Genomic DNA, 24,403 nt, shown 5'->3' with positions numbered 1-24,403 from the left:
ACTTCACCCCCACGCCCTTCCCTTTTACACTCTAAGACAGCGGCCATAATCGCTGACTGTGTCCTCTCTTCTGTTTACTTCTTGGTGGCCGGCGAGGGTGTGCAATACGGAGCCTCCAGAGGAGCCCAGCAGTAGGAGGAGGAGCCCCGTCAGGAAGAAAGAGGAGGGAGCTCGCAGGAGGAGCCGACAGGACCGAAGCAGGTCCCCCAGAAAGACATTATTACGAAAGAAATGTACTGATGATCTGCTGTCTAGAATAAACACCACTGCTACAAAAACACGTTTGCTTCCCATTCCTGGTCCCGCCATCACAGTGGTGGAGAATGCGGGCACATCGTCCGTCTGCATAGCGAAGATGGAAGCAGTGGTGCAAGCCCTCGTGCATGGGCAGGAAAGACTGGAGAAAATCGCGGAACAACAACTAAGAGCCGCCGAAGCCGATAGAGAGCTCATCAAGGCGGCCGTAACAGCCCGAACACTGGACCCTCCTGTTACCATCGCCACAGCGGCCGTGGGAGGAACACCACACACCATAGGAGGTGTCTCACTTCAAAAATATCAACCTGGGGAGGACCCAGACGCGTTCCTCCTAAATTTCGAGAGAGCAGCACGGGCCTGTGGCTGGCCTGTGGTCAAATGGCCGTTCTTTTTGGCCCCCTTACTGGTAGGAGAGGCTCAGGCGGCCTACCAGGTGGCCAACCCGAGTGGAGACACCTCTTACTTAGACATTAAAAAAATTATACTGGACCATCTTGGCTTAGATAAAGAGGCCTATAGACTGAGGTTCCGCAAGGAGAGGGGCATACCAGGCGAGACCCCTAAGACTCTATTCGTACGGCTTAAGATGGCGGCGGACAAATGGCTTCAACCGACCGAGAGTACAAAAGAAGCAATCATGGATAGGATTTATCTTGAGCAATTCCTGGAGGCTCTACCCTTCGCCACTCAGAGGTGGCTTAAGCAGCATCCTAACCTGACCACCGAGCAAGCTGTCGAGATGGCCAATACCTTTGCAAGAGCTCCACAGAGGACTCCCTATTTGCTGGAGTCAGACAAACAAAAACCAGTGATTAAACCCGATAGGAGGTCCACACGAGTGCCGGAACAGGGGAGGCCCAGAATGTGGAAACCTGAAGCACTGCCTCACAGCGGACCCCAGTGCTTCGACTGTGGAACCTGGGGGCACATCGCTAGACACTGTCCGCGCAGAAAACAAGAGGAGGAACCCATGGAGGTCGGCTACCTGCCCCGGACTGTACTATACTCGGCCGAGATGGGACAAGCTTACAGAGTGAGTATCAGTATTAACGACCATCCTGTAAAGGCGCTTCTTGACTCAGGATGTAGACAGTCCGTAGTCCAAGCACAACATGTACATCCCCATCAGATTGTTCCCCGAGAATCGGTGTACATAAGATGTGTCCATGGGGACGTAAAGACATATCCAGTAGCCGTGATCCCCTTGGTACCCCAGAATGGCCGTCCCTCTAGAGTCAAGGTGGGTGTCTTGTCATCACTCCCCGAGGACTTGATAATCGGAACGGACAACCCTGCCTTTCTTGAGATGTTCAAGCAGAGCCTACATCCCTCTCCTCTGAGCGAACACCCCTCGACAAAACAGGTCCCCTCGCCTGCCCTGGTGTCCTCTGAACCTTGGGTTTTAGACAGGAGTTTTCAATTCGCCCAATCGAATGATGCAACTTTAATGAATGCATGGGAGAGGGCCCACCAGACACAAGACCAACTCCCCATCACGTATCCCCGCCTGTACATCAAGAATGATCTGCTCTACAGACAGGGGAAGGAAGGTGACCCCGAACAATTGCTAGTTCCTTTGGCCTTCAGGGACCAAGTGTTATTCTATTCACATTCACATTTAGTGGCAGGACATACTGGTGCGGAAAAAACGACCCAGAACTTGTTACAATGCTTCTACTGGCCAGGAATATACAAAGATGCAATGGTATACTGCCAGGAGTGCGACATATGCCAAAAACGCAACATGACTCGTCCCCCTGCTGTTCCCCTACAACCCCTTCCAATCATCGGAGTGCCCTTCGAAAGAGTAGGGATGGACCTCATTGGCCCTCTCCCAAAGACCAGGAAGGGCTACCAATACGTCCTGGTCCTCGTGGATTATTCCACCCGTTTTCCAGAGGCCTTCCCGCTGACTACGACTACCACCAAGAACGTGGCCGTCAGGATGTTGGAGTTGTTTTCCCGGGTAGGATTCCCAAAAGAGATCCTAACCGATCAAGGGACCCCCTTTGTTTCAAGACTCATGAAGGAAGTGTGTAACCTGCTCAACATACACCAGATAAGAACAGCCGTATATCACCCTCAAACTGATGGCTTGGTTGAACGATATAACCGTACATTGAAAACCACTCTTCGCAAGATGTTAGAGGTGAATGGGTCTGAGTGGGACCAGATTCTTCCCCTGGCACTGTATGTGATTCGGGGACAAAAGCAAAGTAGCCTGGGCTTCTCATCTTTTGAGCTATTATACGGTCGGCAACCGAGGTCCCTCCTAGATATGACTAAGGAGGCATGGGAAAAGGAAACCCACGACGATGTGTTGAACACCCTCGAGTATGCCCGAAATCTTAAGTCTAAATTGGGCAAATTACGGGACTTGGCCTTCGCCAATTTAGAAAAAAGTCAAATCAGACAAAAGACAGCCTACGACAAAGGAAAGAGATGGAGAAGACTCTCAGTGGGGGATTGGGCCCTGGTTTTATTGCCGTCATCAACGCACAAATTCAAAGCCGAGTGGAGTGGGCCCTACAAAGTCATTGAAACCATTGGGAACACCAGCTACAAACTGAAAATACGTGCACATTCCACTCAAGTGTATCACATAAACATTCTAAAGAAATGGCTAGGTAAACCCCCGGCGGAGGTTCACTTGACAAAACCTGATTGTCCTAACCCACTCAACACCATGCAGAGTCTAGTGATCAACGAGGACTTGACTGAAACCGAGAGGAAAGAGTTAGAAGTGACTCTACAAAAACATTCACATGTCTTCTCAGACATACCGGGAAAAACCCGCCTGGCAGAACACTGCATCAACACCATCCCCGGGCGGATAGTGAAGATCAAACCCTATAGGATTCCTGAGGCTCGGAGGAAGGGCATACAGCAGGAAGTGGAGGAGATGTTGAAGCTCGGCGTGATAAGACCTTCCCACAGCGAGTGGTCCAGTCCTATAGTACTAATCCCAAAGCCCGATGGATCAAAGAGGTTTTGTATGGATTTCCGGGCCCTAAACGAAATCTCCACTTTCGACGCATACCCCATTCCACGAATAGATGAACTGATTGAGAAATTGGGAGAAGCAAAGTACATAAGCACAATAGATCTCACAAAAGGGTATTGGCAGGTGCCATTGAAAGAGGAGGACAGACATAAGACAGCATTCACTACCGTCAACGGGAGATACGAATTCACAGTCCTACCCTTCGGACTCCATGGGGCCCCCGCGACCTTTCAAAGATTGATGAACACTGTACTGAAAAACCTGTCATCATTCACATCCGCATACCTGGATGACATAGTCGTCTTCAGCCCGGATTGGAACACGCATCTGGCCCATCTGAATAGGGTATTCGAAACCCTTACCATGGCCGGGTTGAAAATTAACTCCAAGAAATCCAGGATAGGGTTTCACAAGGTCAAATACCTGGGTTATGTACTCGGTCATGGTATGATAGAGCCACAAATCGAAAAGGTCAGAGCCATCATGGAAACCCCTTTTCCTCAAAACAAAAGAGAACTAAGAGCGTTTTTGGGCCTCATCGGTTATTACCGACGCTTTATCCCGGGATTCGCGGACTTAGCGTCCCCGCTCACGGATGCCCTACAGACCAGGGTGAAATTATGCGACCTGAAGAATCCCTCACCTGCCATGTTGAACGCATTTGTTTCACTGAAAAGAGCGATAACCTCGGCCCCAGTACTCACTTCTCCGGACTTCTCGCGGCCCTTTTCTCTACATACCGATGCCTCCGACTACGGCATAGGTGCGGTATTGTCACAAGCGAGTCCGGACGGTTGCGACCATCCGATCTTGTTTATCAGCAGGAAATTGTTTCCCCGTGAACTCAAATACCCTACTGTTGAGAAGGAGTGCTTGGCCATAAGGTGGGCCGTGGACAAGCTGGCCTATTATCTGGAGGGACGTCGGTTCCGGTTGTACACAGACCATGCACCCCTTCTCTGGATGGTTCGCAATAGATCGTCCAACGCGAGGGTCATGAGGTGGTTCCTCGCTCTACAACCATTCGTATTCACAATATGCCACAAGCGAGGGGTTGACAATACCGGGGCGGACTTTCTGTCCCGCAATCCACTTCCCGAGCGGAAGTGTTCAGGGGGGGAGGTGTGTAGCAAGGGCACGGGTTCTCGCCCTACAGGGGCGCCTCCTTTAACGATATGCGACCCCCCCCTCTTGTCTCCACAGGCTCACCTTCCCCTTGGTTGGACACCGACAGAACGGTACAGCTGTGATGAGGAGGAAGAAGAAGGATGGGGTCCCTTTAAGTGGACGACGGACCTGATGGAGGGGGAGGAGCCTGCGGACGTTCAAAAAGGCGATCACAACAGAGCGGACAGAGTGCAGGAGAGCGGAGTGGCGGGAAGCAGCGAGGCGGAGAGGAGCGAAGGAGAGTGTTGGCGGAGCGGAGCGGATCAGGACGGCGGATCAAGCGGATTTACGGAAGCGGGCTGGAGAGGCTGCACGAGGTGGATTAGTGAAGAGGACGTACGGGAAGGACGAGAGCCTGAAGGAGCCACGCAGGAAACGGACCGTCCGAAACAGGAGACAGCGTCAACTGGAACGGAGAAAGACGAGACGGGAGCTGTGAAGCCAGGAGGCCAACCCCACGATCCGCCCAGCCGTGCGCCAGGAGGTGTACGGCTAGCTGAGGTACGTGCCAGGGTCCTGGGGTGGTGGAGGAGGAAGGGTAGAAGAATCACTTAAAAACTCGCCCTGTTAGCAGTAAGATAACACGATCCGGCACTGAGCACTTTCCCTACATAGTCGAGCACTGTTTGTAAACTAGCACTTCACCCCCACGCCCTTCCCTTTTACACTCTAAGACAGCGGCCATAATCGCTGACTGTGTCCTCTCTTCTGTTTACTTCTTGGTGGCCGGCGAGGGTGTGCAATACGGAGCCTCCAGAGGAGCCCAGCAGTAGGAGGAGGAGCCCCGTCAGGAAGAAAGAGGAGGGAGCTCGCAGGAGGAGCCGACAGGACCGAAGCAGGTCCCCCAGAAAGACATTATTACGAAAGAAATGTACTGATGATCTGCTGTCTAGAATAAACACCACTGCTACAAAAACACGTTTGCTTCCCATTCCTGGTCCCGCCGTCACAAACCCACGATTCACCTTGACCTTCCCTAAGAGGTGGAATACCAGCCAGAACTAAAACATAAGGACATGCCTCCGGTGGAAGGTGTAGGGCAGGGCCTTGATGTTTTACAGGCCTGGTGTCTTCATGCGAGGTCTTACTGTAGCGCTGGCTGGAGTTGGCGGGGACCTTCTGTGCTGTGGTGGTCTGTATCGCTGTGTTACTCTTATTATTATCAGTTAATGTTCCGTTTGCAGCGATAGCAGAGGCAGAAGATTTGGTCGAGGTGGCAGGACCACATGTAACGTTACGTGAAGGCAAGGGGGTATTAATTAGAGAGTCAGGCGGGTTACTGCCTCTTGTGCATTTGCTTTTAATCACCGCGGGTGCAACAGACGGTGTTGGATTTATGACAGCCTGTTGTTCCACAACCCTGTTAGTGCCATGGTCATTGCTAGTAAGGACACGGGCGGTGGATTCCAGATCTTTTAGCAGACGTTCTACTCTCATTTTGTCCAAGTTCGCTGTGCCTTTTCTCTTGGCATCCTCATTTTTAATTAGGTTTTCCAGTTTGTCAAGTCTTTTAAAAATATTATTAAATTGTTTGATCATTTGACCTTCAAGATTTTTAAAAATAGTATCTGCAATAGTCTCAATAAGGTTCCCCTCAGATTTGGAGTGGTAACTATTTTTGTCGTTTACGTTGGGGAATTCAGTCTGGGTGGAAATAGATATAAAGTTTGGATCGTCGTTATTTATAACGACGACGTCACCCAGATGCGGTTGTCCCTGCGTAGATGCAGTGTGCTGAATCAGCTTCTGTTTCTTCCCCCTATTCCACATACTTTGTGGGGTTGGTTGATTTATACTGCTTAGTGGCTGCTTCCTTTTGTTGTGGGTTAATTTGGCAGGGCCCCTTTTTCTCTTGGCTACTGCTTTCTCAGATACCTTAGTGGTAGCCTCTGTAGATGTTGATACCGAGGCAGGGTCGAGAGCTACATCTGGGGCTATGTATGTGACAGTGTTTTCGTCGTCTAGGACAATTGGCACATCAACAGCAGGATGTGAGGATTTTACCATGATAACTTCAGGGTTTATATGGGTATTGCCGTTTAAACCGCTCAAGACATGTGTTTGGTTGATACTCATTGAACCCATAGAGAATCTCCTTTCAGTCTCAACAATCTCATTGAACGCGGTATCTATCAGTGTCTCAAAAGACGTTATCAATGATACAGGGGACTCTGAGTCCTGAGAAAGAATGTCAACATTATTGCTTATAACAGTGCAATCAGCCATTGTATTAACCAGTTTGGTGGCTCACCTTTTCGGGGAGATGTTAGAGGGGTGGCCCCCCCGACCACTGTTGACCTCTGAGGGCCACAGAGGGCCCGCCCTTTGCCCGGGCTTCGCCCCGGGCGTCCCGCTCGCGTCCCGCGAAGCTGGTCCTGCGGCGCTTTTGTGCGCCTCCCCTGGCGCCCTCGCGGTGTCACCAACGCGCGCCGCCGCGTAGGCTGCCGGGATTCGAAGTCCCGGAGCGGCGGCGCGTCCAATCTGCAAGGAAGGTGACTCTCGGCGGTGGCGGCGTGGGCTGTAGAGCCTGGCAAGTTTTGGCGTCGTTCGGCGAGCTGCAGGTAAGTTTAGCTGTGTCCCCGGTGCTCCGCCGGTCCTGCGGCGCTTTTGTGCGCCTCCCCTGGCGCCCTCGCGGTGTCACCAACGCGCGCCGCCGCGTAGGCTGCCGGGATTCGAAGTCCCGGAGCGGCGGCGCGTCCAATCTGCAAGGAAGGTGACTCTCGGCGGTGGCGGCGTGGGCTGTAGAGCCTGGCAAGCTTTGGCGTCGTTCGGCGAGCTGCAGGTAAGTTTAGCTGTGTCTTGAACTCTATTATTCAGCAAGCAAGGCACCTACGTCTAGGCATATCTTCACATTTAGGGTACCTTTACAAAAAAAAAGTGCTAGGTGGATTGCTTACATTATTCCCTTTAATCTCAGCCTTTGGCAATCACCCTGGCCATATTCAAGTCTATCCTTTGCCCTCTACATCACTCCAGACAGCGAACAACCCTTTGCAACGTATACTCTTGCCTACTTTAGTAGGAAAAGTTTATCCCATGCTGCTAGGCCAGGTCCCTTCTACACAAGACCACAAGCAACCACAGACTGGTTTAGGAATTGTTAGACCTCCTCAGTGAGTCACAGCTGGACTTTTGTGACACAGCAGTGAGCACAGGACCCAGTATGGACTTTTGTTTGTTTTTCTCTGAGTGAGTTATGCCCCAAGTGTGACAGGTATGCTGAGTCCTGCTCCAAGCAAATCTAAGATATCCTCTACATACCACAAAGTTTATCCAACTCTCAAATGCGAAAGAACTCTTTTTCGCAAAAATGTCTTTGTGAGAGGTATCTCCAGAGGATCACCCCCATCTGTGCCATTCTGCTTCAAATCACTTAGATTCTACATAGAATCCTGGCCTCTTTATCAGACCCCTCTTTCCTCTTTCCAGCAATAAAAAACAGCTGCGGTCCGTACAGGTAAGAGCGGTGGGTCGGTAGGGCCAGGTGGGGGAGGATTTCGACAGACGACGAGGAGGGAAATATAATTATTTATGTAATTTTCCCTTGTGGTTGTCTGTCAAATACTCGCTACCCACCCCAACCCGGCCCTATAGCTCCTACCTGCACGGGGCACAGCTGCAAAGATACATCTAAACTTCTTAAGAAGAGTTCAGTATTAACCAACCAAGGGCCTCTTCATCTTGTACAGGGGAGTTCGTACTTTATTCCACACAGATATTTCCCACTTCTTTGACCGCCCTGAAAGCAGTTGTTCATGTGACAGCTTCCTTCATTGCAAACTTCCAAAAATATCACCACAAAGTGTTCACACTGTTCTGAATAGGAAAGCAAAGCATCAAATTCTTCAACATCCGCTACATTATATTTAGGGTGTCACCATCAAGACCCCACCTACCGTGGCAAAAACCCAGCATCTAGGCTGTTATACCTACATCCATTCACAAACCTGGCTAGAAACTCCACATAGTAGAAATAGAAGACTCATAAACTGGCTGTCATACAGGCTCAATAATAACGCCAGCTATGTATTAGTCTGGTCACTCCTATATCAACTAGAGGAAAAATTTGAGGCGCTTCTCATACAACTTTTCTTCCATGCCACACGACAGCACGCACTACTCACAAAGGCACAGCAATGAAGGTCACTGTCCTCAACAAAAGATTGGCAATTTCATCATCCAACATCACACACTCACAGAGCTAGTTGAAACCCTGCCATGGAAAATCAACTTTTTCTGCATCTTAAATGTAACTCTGCAACCCTATGACTGTGTCCGTATTATGAATTAATTTATTTTTGCTGTTTGCTCTATCCATTGCGTTTCAAAATCGGTTCAGTTATTCACGAAGGCACTAAAATAACATTGTAAACAACTACATTTGACCGTAGGTTGCTTTGTTGATGCATTTGGAGTTGTACTGTCATTTATTTTAAAAACAAATTTGATTGGTTTCATCATAGTCAAAACAGTATATTCAAGTGATGTGTCATACATAGCAGAATAGGAATTTTCAACAAGGATTCTCAGTCTTCAATAGTTCGCATATATTTGTAGTACAAACATAATTAAAAGGCAAGAGAAAAACTTTATGTATTGAACAATACCCCTTATCGTATGTGCTGTTGTCTTTGTTATTCGCGACTCTAGTATAAGTGATATGGTGTCTTCATTAACTTGCCGTTCCTACTGAAATGTTACTAACTCGTTGTCTAGCTGACCATCCGATGTATTGAGTGTCTCTGTGGGGATGTTCCTGTATGTAGCCCATCTGCCCCATATTTTGATGTGTTTCTGAGGGCAGCCGGGGCTATTAAGATTGGCTGCTCTAGTTTCATAATGTAATCAATGCCCTTTTTCCGTACCTAAACACAAGGTGGAGGGTCTACCTTCTAATTTCTGGTGATGTCCCTTTTAGAGAGTGTGAGGCCTAAGAATCAGTAGGTGTCTTTTGTACTGATTGCCCCCGATTCCTTCTGAGCAGTGTAGGAGTATGAGTTTTGGGGTTCTGGGAATGTCCCATGTCAATACCGCATATAGGCAATTAAGCAACCCATGCCAAAATTCTAATGGGCTGAATTCTAGCAAGGCAGTTAAATCCCTAATATGGGGATGTAGGGCATGCCGTAGTTGTAGGAATTTGTAAAATTGGGGTTGGGGCATTGAACACTCTTTTTGGAGGTCCTGAAAGAATTTCAAGGCTGTTACCCTCATGACGTCACCTAGGGTTGATATTCCAATGTGATCCCAGCCACTGAACCCCTTAAGGTCTACTACCTGTGAGAGTAAGCGATTGCACCACAGCGGGGTCTCACGAGTGAGGGTCCCCACTAGCCGATAATCACAACTCGTGTGGCAGGGGTGAGGCCCTTAGGATCGATGCGCTGCAGAGAAATGAGTGTAAGGAAGGTTCCCCAAGATCCACCATTCCACCTTATATGTTGGTTCGTCCAGGGATCCATACCACCATTCGTTCAGGATCTGTAGTTGTGTAGCCGTATAGTAGGACTCTATGTCGTCAGTAGCTATACCCCCATAATATGTGGATTGTGTACATGTGCGTAGTGCTACCCTAGCTGTGTTTCTACCTCACAGGAATTGTCCTAATCCTGCATTCAGTTGACGGAACCAGGTCATGGGGATTGGGTAGGGGTAAGATTGCAGCTGCTACAATCATTTTGGCAGGAAAACCATCTTGAAGATGGATGATCTGCTATACAGTGACAAGGGGAGTGAGGACCATGTCTTCATCTCTGCTTTTACCTTAGCTGTCATGACCTTTGGGTTTTCCCCCCAGGAGATAGTTTGACGATCTGATAGGTAGGCGCCTAGGTAGGTGAATCTGTGAGTTACGGATGCCAGCCTTTCTGTCCATCGATGGCTCCCTAGAGACTCTCTAATTGGCCAGTTTTTTGATTTAGAGATATTCATGTAGAGGCAGATTGTTTCACCAAATAAGCGCGTAACTTGAAGTATACTGTGGACCTGTTCCGTGGGGATCGGTCAGGAAATAGAGGCTATCATCTGCATATAGTGCTATACGGTCAGATATTTCCTGGCTCCATTTGACGCCGCGGTAGAGTGCATCACATAAGATTTGTATATAATAGTTTGATCAAAGACCTATGTTTAGATGTCTCATTAGTACATACATATACGTCCAACTGACTGGGTCAAAATCCTTATCCATGTAGACCAGGAGTAAGGCGGCTGGTCTATCTAGACGATCAATGACCACTATCACATTTTGAAATCTATGGATATTGTGGGGGGGGGGGTGGGTCTCTGTTTGCTGCATGAAGCCAGCCTGGTCTGGGTGGTTCAAGTTTTTAAGAAGTGGGATCAGTCTATTCGCCAGTACCTTTGCGAGTAGTTTGGCTTTAATATTTAGGAGATATATTGGCCGGTAGGATGTACAGAGATATGGGGGGGGGTCCAGCTTTGAGGAAAACTGCGATTTTGGCATGCCTCTAATCTAATGGCAGGAGTTTATTCTGAAGGGCTTCATCAATAGCCGTGAGATAATGTGGCCCTAGAATGGATGCAAATGGTTTTAAAAAACTCACTTTGGAACCCGTTGGGTCCTAGTGATTTGCTAGATGCGATTTCCGAGGCTGCCGAGGTGAATTCCTTAAGTGTGATAGGACTTCGAGGGAATGTTGTGCCTCATCCGATAGTGGCTTAGGTGGGATATCGTGGAAGAAGTCCTCTACCTAGTACTCTGATAGGACTTCGCATTTAGTGTATAGGGAATGGTAACATTTGTAAAGGTCTTGGCAATTAGTGTGGGGTTGGTGATCATCTCACCCATTGTTGATTTAATAAGAGGGAGGTCTATCGGTTTGTGGGCGTCTTGACAAAGCCTATGTAATCATTTCCCAGATTTGTCCCCCCATTGGTATATTCTGCTTTGCGGGGCCTTCCAAACATGTTTGGCCTCCACTAGTAGGATGCTTTTGTACCTTCTCCATAAGGTTATCAATTGCCTGTGGGCACTGTTGCAGTTTGGTTCCTGATCTTGCTGCTCTGATTCAAGGTTCTGAGCCATGAGTTGTATTAGGGTTCTTTTTTTCTGACGTTTGACGGCAGTGCTGTGGCTAATGTCAAACCCCCAGATGGTGGGTTTTATTGCTTCCCATAGTATAATGGCAGAAGTTGCCAACTCTTTGTTCAAAGCAAAGTGGTCTAGCAGGGTTTTATGAAGGTTAGTTTTATAGGCAGGATTATGAAGATGCCATGGCGACAGTCGCCAGTTAAACGGGGGTCACTCTGGGCCCATCTGTACCTGTAGCACAATCAGGGAGTGATCCGATAGAGCCCTGGGTAAGATCTCCGTTGTGACCACTCTGTGAGCATATTCTTTTGGAATAAAAATATAGTCCAATCTGGAGAAAGACCCATGGACCGTTGAAAAGTATGTATAGCTTTTGTCTGCGGGGTGGAGGGTTCTCCATTAATCTACTCATTACAATGCCTGCACCAGTGGCCCCAACCGAGACTCCCTTGATGTGTTGTGTGCAGCTGTAGGGCAGTGTCTGTGGCATGTGGGGTAGATGACATTGTTCCAGTCCCCACCTACCAGTGTCAGAGTGTCAGTACATCAGGCAGAGATACCCAGGTAGCATCGATGAGTTCAGTGAATACTTGACTAAGCGGCGGGGGTGCGTATATGCTGGCCAGGACAGTAGGTTCTCCACTAATCATACCATGAATGAGTAGGTATCTGCCCATCATGTCTGCGTGTGTATGTACGGAATACTACAGCGTATTAGTATGGTGATCCCCCCCTTGATCCTTTCGTGAAGCCTGAATGAAAGACTTGCGTGAAGTCAAAGCAGGCAAGACAAGGGGTGTGAGTACCCATTAAATGAGTCTCTTGTAAGAGCAGAATGTCTACCCCTAGGTGTTTTGCATTTTTAGAAATGCACCTCGCTTGATCTTGTCTAGGAGGCCACGCATATTCCAGGAAACTATCTTTATTGCTTCTGGCGGACCAGATATGTTTGACTGGTCATCGTTGGATGTTGGAAAGATTTAAGGACAAAACGTGCAAGTATCAGGAGAAAATGACATGTCGGAGGCGCAATTGAGCTACTGCAACTAAAAACCGTTGTTACTGGAACTTCCTTCCCAAACCCCCACTCCCTATCCCTCCCCAATACCTAAAAGAAAACTGAAGTATCTGCTGTGGGCAGTAAACAGTTCCCACCCCAAACGGGGGCAAGAGCTGAGACAGTCCAATGATTCCCCAAAGGTCCCATCCCTATTGAATTGAATGTTCAGGGACCTGTAAAAAAAACATGTTGGACATAATAGTCCATGTTATTGCCGGGTGGAAAGCATTGGGATAGGTGATTCTCAACATTCTTAACTGTATGAACAGGAACGAGAACTTGTTAGAATTTATGAGTCATTCTTCTGAGGCCCATCTTGTTTATCGCCACAGGATCTTGAGCGCCAGGATGACCTAGACTGATGTCATTGTTTGTCTTTTGGGGAATTGTTCTGATGTAGGCATGGATCTCCTGAGGAGGATTCTGAGTCACGCAGTGGCGGGGTATGAGGTCTGGCTGAATAACGCTTGTCTGTCCATTGGAGGACCTCTTCGGAGGTGTCAAAAAACACGGTACTATTTTTATAGCTGACTCTGAGACTGGCCGGGAAAAGCAGCATATAAGGAATTTGTAGTTCGCGCAGACGCGATTAGGCAGCAGTGAATGACTGTCTTTGTTGTTGTACTAGCTTGGTGTAGTCCGGTAGGATCATTATCGGATGAGATTTGAAAGTAGGGGACTTTTGCCTGCGAGTTTGCCTCAGGATGATGTCACAGTCATGGTAGTTGGGGATCTGCACATTGACGGGATGGGGGTGAGCGCCTGTGGGTGGCTTGGCCGCAAGCGCTTGGTGAGCATTTTCCAGAATGAAGCAAGGGGACAGATTACCGGTAGGGATCCAGGATTTGAGCCATAGGCCAAGGAATGCGCACATGTCTGAGCCTTCGCATCCCTCTGGAAATCCCACGGAGCGCAGGTTGTTGCGTCGGGCTCTCCCTTCTGCGTCTACAACCATGTGGCTAGCCCCGAATGAGTTTTTCTAGGGTGCTGACTTTCCCTTGAAGTGCGGCGATGGCGTCATCAGCCCACGATATTCTATGTTCAGCTTGGCTTAAGCGTTCCACGACATTTCAGAGATCTTGTCTAAGCAGCATGACATCTGCTCCGACCGTGCCAATATTAGCATCCAACATGTTTCTTGATTGTGTTATGGGCGCTAGGATTGCTGTATTATCAGGTGATGTAGGGGAGGTGTCGCTAGGGGCTACAGAGCCGCCACCCGCGTATTTGTCTATTGTACTTTGCTTCGTGGCATGACCTGCCGTCTGGCCTTTAGACATGGCTGCTGTTTAGCGATTGTTGGCGGTGAAGGAAGCGGGGCTATAGGACCCTACTATATAGCTCAGGATCGTTGTGGTCTATGCTGGGTGCACAAGATTCACAAGGCACACACTGAGGGGGCCGTGCGCTATGGGGCTGTCTTACCCTAAAACCCCACCAGGACCTGGCCTAGCCACATCCGCTGGCAAGACTGCACCCATCCTCTAATCAGACCCTCCAGGATTTTGTGATTTCTCGGTTTGCCGCGAAATCGGCACTTTTGTAAAAATGCCGCGATTTTTACAAAAGTGCCCGTGAAATAGGCACTTTTGTAGAAATTACGCGGCATTTTTTACAAAAGCCGCTATATCCTGGGGGGTTGCTGATGTTGCTCTGCAGCTACTGCTTAATATACATTGCGCCTCAGGAGAGGCGTCTGGGCAGGAGCACATCGGTCTTCCAGGCACCAGAGGTTGCACGCCTCCTACATAGCGTGTATCTTGACAAGCACGCTCTCCCGTCTCTGTGGCCAGTGCGCTTTTCGGGGCTTTCTGCCGACCGTCAAAGGGCATTCGGCTGAGGAGTGTCTGATTGTATGGCCCAACCGCTGGAGTCAGAATGCCCCTCTCCTAAGGGGTCTGTATAAGAGACTCTTCTCCCACAACAGTGTGCGCCTAATGGACTGTGCAGGACACCGACCCCGGCGATAACGAAGCCTCAGCCCTGATCATTTAAATACGGTCATCTGATGTCCTGGGGAGGCCTTAACCCTGTTTGGCAGTGGGCCAATGTACCAATAATAAGTAGCTATAATATACTTCACGGGGCTCTCAGCAGCCCTATATTGCCCTCAAAAGTGAGTTGGTCGAGTCTGAAGGCTCATATATGGAAGGGTTGTTCTGTGATACGATGGATGCTTTCATCCATAAAGCAGTGTAGGATGCAATGGCACAAATGGAGCAGAAACTCCTTTAAATGGCTGAGAGATGTCTCAAACCCCCAGCGCTGAGCCCATACCTCAATGGCAGCCGGACGCACAAACTTCAGAGAATCTACGCAAACACGTAAACGCCCTCAGGGTAGATTTGAAAGCGTTTGTTAGGCTTAAAGAGGCTTTTATGAGTCAAGCATTGCCACTGCCCCCCTTCCCCTCCTCCTTCTCCATCCAGGGCTTTGATGGGATCGGACATGCAGGAGCTGTCCTCACCCACCCCCCTTCTTTTAAAAAATGTGCATCTCCCGGCTCCAACATTAAAATAGATGCCTTATTTTCTTAAAAGCGTAACACATGAAATAAGAATACCGTGCTCTGCAGCCCCGAGGTTCAACCTGCAGTTGTACAAAATCGGATGAATTTAATTCTCCTTATTTAATGCGACCCAATATAATTGCATCCTAGACGCTAGCAATTACCGGCCGGAATTTTCTGCAGGAGGAGCATTGAGAGATATGTTAACTGTACTTTTAAGGGCTTATCATTATTTACCCTTTTGGCATTCTGCTAATCTCCGATCTATGCCCTGCTTGAGAGCTACTCACTCTCCACGCTATTGAGCCCTTTCTTTGGTTCTTGCATCTCTAAACAATGCGGGCTGGCCCGAGGCATTTCCGAGCACTCCATGCCAGCTCCAGCCACAACTATGAAATTTCACACCCTGTCCGGCTCCGGGGAGAAGGGGCTTGGGATCCAGCGCCCCGCTCTTAACACAAGCCGTAATGTCTCCTATTTATTTATTTTTTTCTTACAGCGCAGCCATTCATCCTTGCATATTGAGGGATTCACAGCCAAGTCTAAGACTCACTCGCCATCCCTGCAGTACGCGCTTAAACCCCACTTAGATATCTGCCTCACCTTGCCTCTACTGCTGTCTTGCCCCGCTGGATCGTCGCTGGCGCTACGAGCCTCTTCCTCCTCCCACGCTGTCTGGAGGGGGGGGGGGCTGTGTGTCATGGCTGCGTCTCTTGACCCTGCTTCGCCGGTCCCCTCAGCCTTGGCCTTCGATCTCCGGCGGGGGTTCTCTGGTCAGGGGTCACTCCGTACTTCCTCCGTCTTTTTCTCCCGGATGCTGCAATGCCCACTCTTGATGCCAGACATTGGTTGCGAGCCCGGCTGCTCAGCCGGGTTTGCCACTCCGCAGATTCCATTGTTTGCCTGCCTGGAGGAGTGCTCTTAGGTGCCTTCGCCCTGGGAGACTACACCATATCAGCACCAGACTAGTGAGGGAAACCCTGGAGCCTCAGGATGCTCGGAGTGGTCCCCGGCCGACGGAGTGGATCCGAGGATGAGGACCTCCGTCTTGTCCGAGTTCAGCTTCAGTCGACTGTTCCTCATCCATTCGGAGATGGCCTTCATTCCTTCGTGTAGGTTGGTTTTGGCGGTGTGGGGGTCCTTGGCGAGGGAGAGGATCAGCTGGGTGTCATCGACGTAGGAGATGATGTTGAGGTCGTGCAGTCGGGCGACGTGGGCGAGTGGTGCCATGTAGATGTTAAACAGCGTAGGGCTGAGGAATGAGCCCTATGGTATGCCGCAGATGATCTTGGGGGCTTCGGAGCAGAAGGCGGATGTTCTGTGTTCTGCCGGAGAGGAAGTCTTGCTTTTCGAGGGAAACAAAGTGTCTACATTGTAAATAAAACAAATATAAATAGCTTCATGTTGTTAAATAACTAAAAAAACGAAGATATCTGTGTTTGTTGTAGGAAAAATGGCCAAATAAAATGCCGCAAAATTGCCGCTAAATTTTCATATTTGTGCCGCTAAATTTCTATTTTTGTGCCGCTAAATTTGCTAATCCATGCCGCTATATCCTAGGGGGTCTGTCTAATGGACGTTTCCCAATAGATTAAGCCTCCTTCGATATAAATGGCTCTGTTTATTTCGCATCGGTTTAGCATGCATACACTCGAGCACAGTTGCATCTAATATGGTAGAATGTGGCTTGTGTGGGAAAGTCTCTTATGATATGCCTCCCAGGGATGTTGAACTGTATGAGGCTGGTGTGTCCTCTCGTCTCGCTACCGCCCTGATTTCACTGATGAGCAGGGCTGCCCGCGCTCCTCACCTGACTCATCTCCGTTGTCGAAGGGCCGCTCCTGTAGGACCAGAGCCAAGTGTATCTCCCTGCAGGCTGGCCGCTGCATCTTCAACAACGAGCGTGGGCCACTGACAGCCCCACTCCTTTAGGTGGCCGAGAGGGTCGCCGCTTGCAGATCAGGCCGCCCAACACTCTGTCGCGGCCTGCCCCCTCGTCGCCCTGGACAGGTCATGCAGCAGGTTAGCCAGCCGGCCGCAGGGGCACCGCGGAGGTGGGCCCAGGGCAGCATCTTCAACACCGAGGCACCAGCACAACAAGGCCTCGATGGGCAGAGGTCCAGTAGGCAGCCGAGGATCAGTTCAGGGTTCGCACTTCACTCGGACGGTAGGATGCAACTCCCGCCGGCCGCACCGGCCGCGCCTCCTGCCACCATAGACTCAGTGCTCTAGACCCGCGGCAGCAATCTTCAGTCACAGGAGGGCCCAGTCCAGTCCCTGGGTGTCAGATTACCAAAAAGCTGTGAGGTAAGGCTCGTAATTAAGACTGGCCGGCAGGATGTGGTAGGATTTTGGTGGGGCTACGGGAGCCGGGCTAAGACGTGTCCACCATTTTGGACCGCTTGGCCATGCCCCGTTGGACTATCATTTTTCTCTGTCATAACCTACTCTTCACACTCCTCAAGCTAATTTATTTTGACATTTCAATTGACGTTTTTCATGCCAGCCTGGAATGCAAGCTTTGAATTGTACTTTTTAACATTTGTTTCGGTCTTTGCTTGATTAGGTCAATAGCTTGATTAGTGTAAAAGGGCCGCCTGGCAGGGTATATCACATGCGCTGCGGCTGCTGCAATAAGGACGCTACGCGAGTGCTGGGTTCTATCGCATTATCCCGACTGACTCCCTGGGGCCACGCCTCTTTATTATATATCCATGCATGGTGTTATACGCCAGCGCCAAGGCGTACTCTCCGGGCTTGGGTAAGCTATACCGCTACCCCACCGGAGAACATTACAAGAAGGTTGACTTAGAAGGCTTACATTCGTTTTTCTTGGTTGCACACCTATTGTGGTTTCAGTAGCATTAAATGTCGTTTTGAAATATGTCTTGATGACTGTGGGGCCTGGATGGATTTTAACTGCGGATGGTAGCCGGTTCTGAGGATTCATTTTCCAATCCAAGACTGGTAGCTTGATGAAGAGAATTGTTTATTATGGGATATTTAGAGATCAAGAGGGCAATAGCAGTTCTAGGCAAAAAGTAAACAACACTGTTGTGTCCATTTTTATCCTTGACCTTTTACCAAAGTTGTTCACAAATCCATCACTTAATTCCTTTCTTTTCAGTTTTGCACTTGTCTGTAACCCCTAACCAAATGTCTTTGTATAATATTGGGAGAGGTGTTTAGTCTCTTTAGACTACTAGTGTATTGAAATGTTGAAGCTCAGTTAAGGGCAAAGGAATAACAAAGGAGACATCATGGGTTACATAGATTTGTACTCCAACACTGCTATTTTAGTCTTTTACTAAATTAATATTTATTTTACAATATTTTTCCTCATGCCATGACTCAGGCCTATAACTTGATTCGAAGGCCAATAATGGTTGGTATAGACCAAGACAGAATGTCTATATTGCTATAGTAGAACACTGAAATGTGAGGGCTCCATTGAAGACACTGAAGGGGCTCATACCCAATAATGGCGTGTATAGTCTTTCTTGTACTAAACAGTCTATGCTTATCTTTTTTTTACTCTCTGTTTATTTTAAAGCATCTTACCAACATGGGTGGGTCGTTGTATTAGCTATATAGCACTTATGCCTCGGGCTATACCGTTTGTTAAAGGCCTTTGTTCTCATTATAAGCTGTTGCATGTGGCTTGGGACTATAACTAATATGGGGCCTTTAACAACCACTATAACCCTAGTTAGTGGTCTACAATCCTTTATCATCCCAGGGAATAACGGATCTAGGCTTTTTCTAGTTGAAGTTGTAGAGCCTCTGCTCTGAATGCCTCTGGTAGATAATGACAGGCTAAAGTGCATCTTTTTGGTGCTGTAAAGTTGTCAGATTTATATTAGCTGTGTGTCTGTGCTGCTGCTGGCCATTCCATTGGATATAAACAGAGTAAATCGCATGTTCTGTATCATCAACTTGGTCTAGAAATATCATGCATGTCAGCAATCATTACATTTGGCTGAGTTTAACCTTGTCTTTTTACCTATTGCAATTTTTTTCTTAAGATGTGCTTTAACATTTAAATAAAGTGCTGTAGTCACTACGATGCTTATTGAATCTTCGTGCCAATGTTCTTCCACTTTCTTCTTTTCTGCTTAGAAAGCTGCCCTAGAAGCTTGTCACTTGGGCTATGGAGTAAGTGTGATAGTCGGAGAAGCCCCCTCAGCAGCACAGCTCTCTTTCAGTCCTCTGCTGCTCTTCACAGGTCGCACATGGAAAGGGAGCATCTTTGGAGGTATTTTGTATTTTCCAATGCATAGCAAATTTATACAGTGTATGGAACTTTGTGATTTTTTTTCTTCTCCAATTTTAACACTGTAAATGGCCCCTTTCTTGTCACAAATCCAATATCCCTTATTGGCAAGACTTTTTAGATGGTAAACATTTGCTGATGGCCTTTGTCTCAAATTTTGTTAAAGGTTATAAGGAACTGGAAAGACACTAGGATACCCTAATTTCTCCTTGGTTGTTCACCGAGTTAGTGTTTGTGAGGTGCAAAAAATAGTGGCCAAGTGCTGAAACCAAAGGCAGAACTCTTTTACGTTTCCAATAGGGATTTTGATTTTTTGTAAAAGGAGCAACATTCCTCCTTTGCCTAAAAATTAGATATCCAGTTGTTACAAGGGCTTGTTCGATTTAGTAACATCAAAATTGCGGTTTCTATATGAACAACGTACCTTAAAACTCTTTGCCACAAGGTGGTCCAGAAACCTTGTCCAATGCTCTGGGACACTAAACCACCCCACCAGATATTTAGGCCTCGATATATCTGCTCACAGCCATTTTTAATGAAAATAAATAAGGGAGATACACTGTTGGTAATTAGTAAAATTTAATCCATGTAATTCTTTCAAGCCTATACACAAAGAAGTCGTACGAGTTCACCATACAATAAGTTTACAGACAGTTATGGTCCTCAAGGATAGCAAGGTAGCCAAGCGAGTGCCTTGCTAGGGGTCTTTGCTCCCTGGAACACACTTTCCTTAAATGTCACCTCCATCGTTAAACTATTGTGCGTTGATTGGACATATAGATACTGACCACTTGATGGTCTGAAAACACACGCCTGGCTTCCATATGCTTATCACTGGTTTCTAAAAGCATTGCTGCCTCTGTTTTGGCAGTGGAAAATATTTTGTGATAATGCCCTTATCTCGCATACAGTCCCACAATGAGCATCTACACTATGTATCACACTTATCCTGCATGCTCAATTATGAGGAGTATTGCAACAGATTTTTTTCTCATTCACCACATGGACATTTACCATTACAACACAAACTACAACCTGGCATTACATTACAGTGCACTATATCACATACATTATCTATCTATCTATCTATCTATCTATCTATCTATCTATCTATCTATCTATCTATCTATCTATCTATCTATCTATCTATCTATCTATCTATCTATCTATCTATCTATATCTTTCTTTCTATCCACCTCTCTCTATCTCAATCTTTCTCTCTCTCTGATAGTGAGAAATTGGGTTGTTGGTTGACAGGGGTGGGAGCCTTGGTCAAGCAACAGCCACAATTCCTTCGAAGGTGAACCATGAAAAGGCTCTAAATTAACCTGTCATTAACTCTGGGTAGCTTAGCACAAAAATCTGTCAGGCTTAGCTTAGAGTCGATTTGTAATGTATTTATGCAGTACACAAATAGTTATAAAGTAGAAACACAACACAAGACAAATTCCACACCAATTTAGAAAAATAGAATAATTTTAAACAAATTATTGGACACCAAAATGACAACAATTCCATCAGTAGAACTGGAGTAATGGATTTTAAGGTTTTTAGTGCAAACAAGCACCTAAAAGATCAAAGTGCCAACCATGGACATCTAGTCGCATGAGACTGAGTCAGATTCGAAAAATATGGCTGACCGCGATGGAGCGCTGTTTGGCTATACAGAGTGGAATGGGCCTGGTCAGCGCTTACTTTCAGACTTTCTGATAAAAATGTTCTGAGAAGTTCAGTGGGGCAAGGCTGCATGAGGTGTCCGTGGAGAGCTAATTGTCATTGGATAGCCTTGGGTCGAAGCCGCGGTGAAGATTTCTACGTTTGGACTCAGTCTCTGAAATGGAAGTCAAAGCGCTCTAGCAGGATTAGGCAGAGAGCTGTAGCCGAAGACAGTTCTATTAGACCAAATACCGCTTTGACGAAGTTCTGCTGAAATGGATTTGCTGCTGTGGAAAGAATGTGGCGGAGAAAGCCGCAAAGTCAATCCGGCTTGCAATGCACCTCAAGCGGATAGGTGAGCAGGTTGGTCCCGGTGTCCTCCTGGATCTCAGAGCAACATTTAGCCTCTTTTGAGTTTTGGCTATCTGGTCACCCTAAGCACCACTTCCAAGCGTCCAGGATTGGTGAGACATCACTTGGTGGTCAGGACTCCTTCAGGCTGGGTTCAAGTGTGGGTCTAAGGTGAAGTGAGCCTTTTGTGTCAATGAGTCTCAGATCAGGTAACTAGCAAACTAGCCCTTTGGTGTCGGTCTTTTGGTCCTTGGTTCAAGTTGCAAGTCCAGTCCTTTTTCCCTAGGCAAGGCGGCTGCAGGGCAGAAAGACATCAATTCAACAAGGCAGCAGACGTTCAGCAGTCCAACAGCGTGACAATTCTTTAAGCTTCACAACAGTTCTTCTTCTTGGCAGAGTATCCACAGGTCCAGAAGTGTACTGAAGAGTGGATGTCTGAGATCTTCTTTTTACACCCTGATGCCGTCCTTTTGGATGGTTTCTAGACAGTAATTTTGAAGTGAATGGAATCTCCTGACTCTCTTGCCCTGTCTCCAAGCTGGCTGCAGGGACAATGTGAAGGTGATAGGTGCTTCGTGTGAAGACAGAGTACTCCCTATTCGGGTGCAGGTGGGGCTGTGCTCAGCTCCGTCCCCACCTATCCTGCCAGCACATGACCCATTCAGGCACATCCAGTCCCTGTATTGTGTGACTGTCTGGGAGGAATTCATAAAGTCTGACTGTCAGTTACACCCTGTCATGTGACCCAAGACAGGGTGCAAGAACCAAGGGCCAACGACAGAAAAAGGTCAACTTTCTAAAAGTGGCATGTTCAAAATTGTAATCAAAAACCCGACTTTACCATTAAATAGGGTTCTTCATTACAATTCAAAAGACGCCTTCCATGATATAGGGACCGACTCTCAATTAGAAATTACAGCTTATTAAATGTAATAAGGAATCTCCAATGTTATCCTATGAGAGGGTTATTTCTCACTAGTGAAAAACGAATTTAGGAGCCTTTCAGTACCAGGACATGTAAAACTTGAAACTACATGCCCAACCTTACAATTACAAAGTGCCCTGCCTTTTGGGCTACCTTGGGCCCACCTTAGTGGTGACTTATATGTAACAAAAGGGGAGTTGAGGGATCATCAAGGGTGTTCTATTGCTTTTTCGACATGGCAGTTAAAAATTCCATTCAGACTGCGATGGGAGGCTTTTTAGTTGGTTATAAAACCATCATGAGAATAAAAACAGTAGTAATATAAAATATAGTAAGGTGCATTAGCAAGAAAGAAATTATATATATATATATATGTATACAAGAATCCAGACCCCACTATGCTATCCAAATGGGCCGAATGCAACTTAGATTCCTCTTGCCGTTTGTTGAGAATACTTGTGAAGTATGCAGAAAGCGATAGAGCCGCTTTCAAACTTAAAATAACTGAATTGAATGAGCAGATTGCTAAAATGGGAGAGGCTGACCTAGAGAAAAATTATCAGGAAGCAATGCATTTGAGATTAGCAAACGAGGAGGACATCATCAAAAAGCGCAAAGCTTTCAAGTTCCAGAGAGACAAGCTAGACTACCAGAATGGACGCATTTTTACTTTTGCAAAAAAATGTTTCTATAAAACAAGCAAAGCTAACAACGCAACTGCAGCCAATGATATCTGGTACAAGTGGAGCAGCTCAGTCGTCAACCTCCATGTCTGATTTAAGTTCAGTCCCGGGTAGTGAATCGGACAGTAAACAAGCTACCTCAAATTCCCGATTGGGGTTTATAAAGTTCTCACTGGCTCAAGAGGTGGACTGCTTTAGACAGGATCGCAGGCAAACTTTAAGACCACGCGCCCCCAATCAGAAACAAGACAGAGATCCAATGTCAAACGCAGGGAACGCAGAAAATGCTATAAAATCAGACAGAGCAGGCAAACCACTTCACAACAAAAAAACCCCAGAGGAAATGGAAGCGCAGATGAATGATCCTACTAGCGAATCTCTCTCTATAATCAACCTAATTGAAATGCATCTAAGCCCAAATGAAATGAGAACATTATCCCTAGGCCTATCACACTCTCCACCCAACAATTTCACTTATGCTCATACCCGAATAGATCTGTTCAAGTACACTCGCAAACTAAAACTGAGGAAATTTCACTTGCTTAATAAGAACAAGACTCGTGTGGTACAAGAACCAATAGCCGCATCCAGCTCTATTGTCACTGTTGGCGAATATGAATTGATTTGTGATTTACAGGATTTGCACAGGGAAGGTAGCACTGATGGGATGGCTTCTGATATCACTGTGCAGCCAAGATTGAATGTACAAGGACTCACTAGGTTTAAACCTAAATGCACATTCAATCCTATTTTAATGCATGATAACATCGATGTGTTTAATGAAATGGTGACAGCACAAATCAAGATATTGCATACTGTCACCTTGCAGACTCAACATAAAAAACGCAACCAGAACAACAGCTATGGGTGTTTAATGCAACGATTACAGAGTAACAACAATGTGGTGATATGTCAATCCGCCAAAGGGGGCAACATTGTCCTCTGGCCAAGGTCTATGTACATGGAGGAGGCTATGGAACATCTTAGCGACCGCCAATGCTATAGACGGTGTGATTGGCCGATGGTGAAATCAGCCTGGAACAATTTCAACTCCAAATTGTTATCTTGGAAGAGTGTGGGGTTGATTAGTAGCGACAAGTTCAAATAATTTTTGAAGACTAATCACCCCGTTATTCCCGACTTGTATCTAATCCCAAAATTGCACAAGGATCCCGACAAACCACCTGGAAGACCTATCATTTCCCCCAAAAACAGTATCTTGGAGAATACCTCAAGGTATATTGATTTCTTTCTCCAAGAACATGTCAAGAGTCTACCTTCTTATTTGCAGGACACAGGGGATTTTTTGAGGAAAATTCGAACAATAAATTGGCAAGATGATTTCCTGCTAATAACTCTTGATGTAGCTGCTCTGTACACAAGTATAAACCATCTGGATGGGGTACGTGCAGTGGAACATTACTTGCGGACTAAACCTGCCCATATGTTGAATCACAATAAGA

At 47.2% G+C, this 24,403-nt stretch overlaps 1 protein-coding gene across 2 annotated transcripts in view; it reads left to right on the top strand.

Annotated features, from left to right (window-relative positions):
* The window catches only part of LOC147727492 (alcohol dehydrogenase 1A-like), a 382,065-nt gene that overhangs the window by 265,936 nt on the left and 91,726 nt on the right, over positions 1–24,403 (top strand). For both annotated transcript variants that reach the window (XM_086961569.1, XM_086961570.1), the window contains one exon: positions 19,172–19,307. In XM_086961569.1, the coding sequence (XP_086817695.1) occupies positions 19,172–19,307 (136 nt within the window). The remainder of the gene's footprint in view (positions 1–19,171; positions 19,308–24,403) is intronic.

The sequence above is a fragment of the Lissotriton vulgaris genome, chromosome 3_1 (genome assembly GCF_964263255.1).
Source record: "Lissotriton vulgaris chromosome 3_1, aLisVul1.2, whole genome shotgun sequence".
NCBI classification, from domain to species: domain Eukaryota; kingdom Metazoa; phylum Chordata; class Amphibia; order Caudata; family Salamandridae; genus Lissotriton; species Lissotriton vulgaris.
Note: the sequence above shows the minus strand (reverse complement) of the source record. Positions and strands in the feature narration are given on the sequence as shown.